Source organism: Pteropus vampyrus, unplaced genomic scaffold, assembly GCF_000151845.1.
Source record: "Pteropus vampyrus isolate Shadow unplaced genomic scaffold, Pvam_2.0 Scaffold816, whole genome shotgun sequence".
Classification (NCBI taxonomy): domain Eukaryota; kingdom Metazoa; phylum Chordata; class Mammalia; order Chiroptera; family Pteropodidae; genus Pteropus; species Pteropus vampyrus.
In genome coordinates, this window is record NW_011889597.1 from 284643 (window position 1) to 290592 (window position 5950).

Consider the following 5950-nt stretch of genomic DNA (forward strand, 5'->3'; position numbering starts at 1 on the left):
GTTATTGACAAATTGCTGGGAGCCTAGTGTCGACAAATGGGGATTGAATCTTGAGTGGGGGTGGAAGGGGTAGGCATCACTGTTTTGTGAGTTTTACCTCCTGGAGTCTACTAGGTTCTTTAGGTGAAGATCAGAAAAGAATCCTCTGCTGCTTCTGACAGAGAGATGGGGAAAGTAGCCATGCTGAAGTGTACCCAGAGCCCTCGGTCCTTAAGGAGGCCTGTCTGTCCGCAAAGGAAACTTACCGGAACCTAATTGACTTGGGGGAAGGGAAATACTCAACTCCAGCCCTTTCTAGCCTTCCTGTCCTATCTGAAGGGAGTGAGGGGAGACTGAGAAGCACTTGGGAAGGTCCAGAGGTGAAAGCTTACTCAAAGACTGAGACCTGATCACAGGACTATAGAAATGCAAGTCTCAGACCTTACTTAAGAAGAAATCTCTAGAAACCCAAAGATAGAACGAGAAAAAATACAAGGATACCAGAGGAAATTTTAGTCTTTGCCAACTACAGATTTAGCAGATAGGAAACACAGCCTAGCTCCTTGCCAGATAAACATAAAACCTCATATATATCATACCTGACTTTTAGTTTGTAGAGACAGAGCAAGTATCAGAACCAGATGATAGAGATTTTGGAATTAATAAACTGGGAACTTCAAATAACTATAATTAATATGCTAAGGATGCTAACGGGAAAGTGGACAACATGCAAGAACAAATGGATAATGTAAGCAGGGAGATGGAAACTCTAAGAAAGAATCAAAAGGAAATGTTAGAAATAAGAAATATTGTAACAAAAATGAAGAGTGCCTTTGATGGGCTCATCGGTAGACTGGACATGCCTGAAGAAAGAATTAGTGTGCTTGAATATGCGTTGATAGAAAATCCCCAAACTGAAAAAAGAAAAAAGAAATAAAAAGCAGAACAGAATAGCCAAGAACCTTGGGATGATTACAAAAGGTGTAATAACATACACGTAATGGGAATACCAGGAGGAGTAGAGAGAAAAGACTATTTGAAGAATTACTATTTTCCAAAATTAATGACAGATACCAAACCACAGATCTAAGAGGCTCAGAGAACACCAAGCATGATAAATGCCAAAAAAATCTACACCTAGGCATAGGTGTAGATTCAAGCTGCAGAAAATCAAGACAAAGAAAATCAAGAAAGAAGCCAGAGGGAGGGAATAAACACCTACTTAAAGGGGAGCAAAGATAAAAATTACATCGGACTTCTCTTCAGAAACCACGCAAGCAGGAGCAGAGTGAAATATTTAAAGTGTTGAAAGGAAAAAAACCCATCAATCTAGAATTCTGTATCTAGCAAAACGGTCCTTTAAAAATGACGAAGAAATAAGGACTTCCTCAAACAAAACTGAAAGAATTTGTCACCAAGAGGCATAACTTGCAAGATATCAAAAGAAGTTCTTCAGAGAGAAAGAAATATAGGTCATGAACTCTGATCTACATAAAGAGTGTGAAAAAGGAATAAATGAAGGTAAAATAAAATCATTATTTTTCTTATTCTAATTGTTAACAGTTAACAGATAAACAGTTCATTCAAAATAATAATAGCAACAATGTATTCAGTGGTTGTATCTGTGGATAAGTAAAATGAATGACAGCAACAATATAAAGAATGAGAGGAATTGGGAATACTGTTGTAAGGTATTTGCACTATCAGTGAAGTGGTATAGTGAAGTGTTATGACAGTGGACTTGAATTAGTTGTAAATCTATATTGCAAACTCTAGGGCAATTGGTATATAAGTTTTCAAAAGTACCACCAATATGCTGAGAGGAGAGAAATTGGAGTCATACGAAAAGCTAAGGCTTTTGAACTTTTGTCTGAAAATTTCAGGACGCCATTAAAAGATTTTAAGAGTGGCAAGATCATTTGTGAAGTTTAGAAAGAACACTCTGGGCAATCACGTGAGAATGGACATGATGTAGTAGGACCTCACAGGAGGCAGAGAGACCAGCTAGAAGGGAACCCCAATAATCCAGGCAAGAGGTAGGTCTCAAATGAACCTAGACGCACCGAACACAGAAGAGAACCCAAAAGGACAGAATCTTTTAAAGCATCAGAATCTGAGGATTCGCTAAGTGATTGGGTAGAGGAGGAATATTTTATCAGTCAAGGCTCAACCAGAGAAGCAGAATCAGTAGGAAATACGTGTGTGTGTGTGTGTGTGTGTGTGTGTGTGTGTGTGTGTGTGTGTATGCATATATATATATATCCTTTACATACACACACACATATATAATATTGATAAAAATTGATTTTGTACAAAGAATTAGCTAATTGGCTTATGTAATAGTTATGTAACTGCCCTGAGGCCAGCAGGGCAGGCAGACAGGAAGGGCTAGTCCTGGGGGAAAGGAGAGCCATGCAGGTCCAGCTGTGGCTGGAGTCTCTAACCACAGAGGGAGCCTAGTCCTTTTTTAAAGAGATTCCATCTGACCAAGTCAGGCTACTTGTGAAGGATAATTTCCCTTTATATTAACTCAAAGCTAACCCATTAGAGACTTTACTTACATTTGCAAAATCCCTTCACCACAACCCTTAGTGTTTGACTGGAATAACTGGCAGAAGGTGTGTGCATGATACAAAACGGCCACTTGTCCCTTGTAGCCCGCTGTAAACATACCAGAGTCGGGGTTCTGGGAAGTTCTGTTTGGCCTAGCCAAACTGGCACATCACAAATTTCTAAAGGGATAGCTGGGGTTTCTGACGTGGGCAATAATGTGCTAAGACACAGAATATAGAAAAATAGGCTTTAAAGGAAGAAACAGTGAATTTGACTTTTCACATGTTGAGTTTCAAGTGCCATGGGACTTTCTTAAATGCAGTAAGTTGCCACCTGTCCCAAGTCCTTTGCAAATGCCATTCCCTGTCCAGAATGCTGTACCTTCCCCTCTTCACTAAATAACACCTACTCATCTTTTTTTTTTTTTTTTTTAGGAATAATTTTTCAGATTTAACTTATACTTTCTACTACTAGATCATTTGTCTTTTTTCTTGGAAGACTCACCATAACTATGGATTTTCCATACATAGAAAATTACATTGACTGTCAACTCTAATTGAAAAATAAAAATTAAAAAAATAATAATAAACACTGTAAAAAGAAAAAGAAAAAAAAGGAAATTAAAAGTCTGTAGGCACCTTGAGCACCACAGAGCCCATGGGAAGGCTCCGGGTTCTGCCCTCCAAGGACAAGCGGACTTGGCCTCCTGCAGGCATGTCGCCCAGTCCCAACTGACCCAGGAGTGGGAGAGGGGAAAGAGTTCATTTCCCTTGACCCCAACGGAACCTAAAAACTGTTGGCCTGGCCACCAGATCACATGCTGCATTGGTTCACAGAGCTCCATGCTTGCATCCCCTGGAGACAGCCCAGGAGAGCAAAATGCTATGCCTCCCCTAAAACACACACACACACACACACACACACACCCCACACACACACCCCACCTCCACTCCACCCCCTAATTCTTGGCCATCTTGCTCCACTCTCTACCCAACAAGGGAAAGTCCTCTGCCTTTTCAAATGGAAGCTCTCCTACACTAAAGGGGTAATCATTTGCTAAATTATGCAAGAAATCTTTGCCTTCATTACTAAGGTCAGAATAGAAATATCCGACTCCCTGTCTTATGTAAAAGACAACAAAAAAAATCTAAATTCTATGTCTGGAACATCTCCCTCCACACCTCTGCCCCACAATTCCGTGACTCCTTCGGGCCAATTCAGCCCTTTTGTTCCATACTCCATAGCATCCTGTCATTCCTGGCAACATGCTGGGCTTTTGTAATTGTCACTTTCTTATTATTTACAGTTATTTGTGTAAAGTCTGTCTTCCCTAACAGACTGTAAGGTTCATGCTGTATCTCCCATCTGCCCTCTAAAGACACTTACTGCCTGCCTGAAATGCATTCCAACTTATCTTTGGATTCTACTGGCATCAAGGATATCATTTCTTTTAAATCAAACTCAGAATCTGCCTTGGTTATAGAAGAGCGGGCTTTCTTTCACAAAGTGGATATCGTCTACTCTGCCTATACCGCATCTTATCTGGTCTCTATGTTTTCTTTTAGTTACTCTCCTTCATCCCACATAAGCCATATCTAGTACTACCAAAAAGGCCTTATCACATTCAGGGTGGCCCCACTAATAAAAGAATATGATTCCACTACTGGGAACAGGTAGGGATGTGGAGATCAAACAATGATTGACCAATAACTCCTTTTCCTTCTAGTATTAGAGACTGTCACGGCTCATCCTAAATGACATTAGGAATCCAAGATCTCAGTTTATAGCAGAGGAAACTAATGCCTAGAAAGATTCACATCGATTAAGCCCTGCAAACATAGCCCTGCATTAGATGTGACAATAGCCAGGGCCTTACTTTTCCAAGGTCGCAAAGCTTAGGGTTATCTAGATAGGTTCGCTATTCACTACAGGTTACTTGAGAGAAAGAGAGAGGGGATGGCGGAGTGGGGGAGAGATGGAGGGGTGGAGAAAGCACACTCAAGTGTGAAGGAGGGAGAAAGGAAGAAAAATGAAATAACCAACTATGTCTCCTGAGGTAATGCTCTTCTTGCCAGAGAGATATGATTTTCCCTGGCAAACATGTCAGAGCTCAGAGAACAGCCTTCCACACTTCCTCTGGGATATCCTCTTGCAAGGGAGGGGAAGGACCCAAGATGTATACCCAGGTAGGGAGAGAAACAAAATATTATTGCTGGTACTCACATCACAAGAAGATCAAAGCAACCAAAGACTCAGGTCAGACACAAAGACCACTGGGATGGTGAGGGTTGGTGTCAAGGCTGCCTAGGGCAAGTTGGAGAATGAAACTAATAATTAAACAAGCAGGACTAGGTGTATGCTTATGTACACTCATGTGACTCCAAGGCAACAATTGGGAAAGAGAAGTCTGCCTTGCCTTTCTCACAAAAGAACCAACAGGCTAGAGATGGGTTGATTGTAGGAGTTATGCTCTAACTTAACAATAATTCATCTTGCACCTCCTTAGTCAAGGTTCTTAAATGAGTTTTATCTCCAAGGATCTGAAGCAATCATATAGGTAGCAGTTTTAAAAAATACTTTACTTGAATATATAAATAGTTAATGACCATTCAGATCCACGGGCAGCCCCAGGCCACTCCTCTCGCCACGTGGCTTCTGCAGGTGGAAGCCAGCCCCCGCTGCAGCCCAGCTTGGGCAATTAGGGCAAAAATATAAACTCCTTACTAGACATAAGGACTAGAAGCATATGTGGTGTGCGGCCTCTTCCCAAGACCACTTACCTGGTCCCGGGAGGAATGTCACCAGATGCAGCTTGCGTAGGAAGAAGAGTCTGGGTGCACTGCGGACCTCTGCCCGGGAACCTCCCCTCGCGAACCTCCCCTCGCCCCGCCCCGCCTTGCCTACAGAGCACTGGCCCGGAGGCCCCTGCCGGCCACGTGGGCTCCTTTTCACCATTCCCAGGGCTCTACAGGCCAGCAGCCACCTCCAGCCTCCCTAGCAGCCCGCCTGCGCAGTGGGCGGGCACCTTGGTGCGCTTGCGCACTTTGAGGAAAGCGGAGTAGGACCCCGCCCCGTCCTGTTGCTTTGATCCTCCGCTGTGCGTGCGAGGGACGTCGGGGGCGGTGCCGCAGTAGTTGCCCCTGGTAACGGGGGAGGCAGGAGGAGGAGGAGGAGGAGGAGGGACTCGGCGGGAGGATGGTGAGTGTGGGGGCCTGGGCCCCTCCGGAACGGGTTGGTCACCCCCCTCCTGTCCCCAGGCCCAGGGCGGGGCACAGCGCTTAAAGCCAAGGAGGGAATGGGATGGCCTTCAGCCTGCCTTCTGGGTCCGGGATTGGTTTCGGGGGGCGGCGGGGAGCCGGGAAGGTGTGGGCCCTGGAGGGAGACCTGGGCCTGGGGAGGAAGGCGGGGCTTGCAACGG

The 5950-nt window shown here is 44.1% G+C and overlaps 2 protein-coding genes across 11 annotated transcripts in view; one reads left to right on the forward strand and one right to left on the reverse strand.

Annotated features, from left to right (window-relative positions):
- Positions 1–5439, reverse strand: part of SFXN2 (sideroflexin 2) — a 16321-nt gene extending 10882 nt beyond the window's left edge. For 7 of the 10 annotated variants that reach the window (XR_897411.2, XR_002778324.1, XR_897412.2 and 4 more), the window contains exons 1-2: positions 5313–5439; positions 4756–4836 (exon numbers count right to left, since the gene is read on the reverse strand). The gene's annotated coding sequence lies outside the window, so the exon portion shown is untranslated. The remainder of the gene's footprint in view (positions 1–4755; positions 4837–5312) is intronic. The other 3 variants (XM_023526287.1, XM_011385818.2, XM_023526288.1) reach the window with 3 other exon arrangements.
- A 135-nt stretch (positions 5440–5574) lies between these two features.
- ARL3 (ADP ribosylation factor like GTPase 3) overlaps positions 5575–5950 on the forward strand; it is a 30101-nt gene continuing 29725 nt past the window's right edge. The window contains exon 1 of the mRNA XM_011385820.2: positions 5575–5730. Within this exon, the coding sequence (XP_011384122.1) occupies positions 5728–5730 (3 nt within the window). The 5' untranslated portion in view covers positions 5575–5727. The remainder of the gene's footprint in view (positions 5731–5950) is intronic.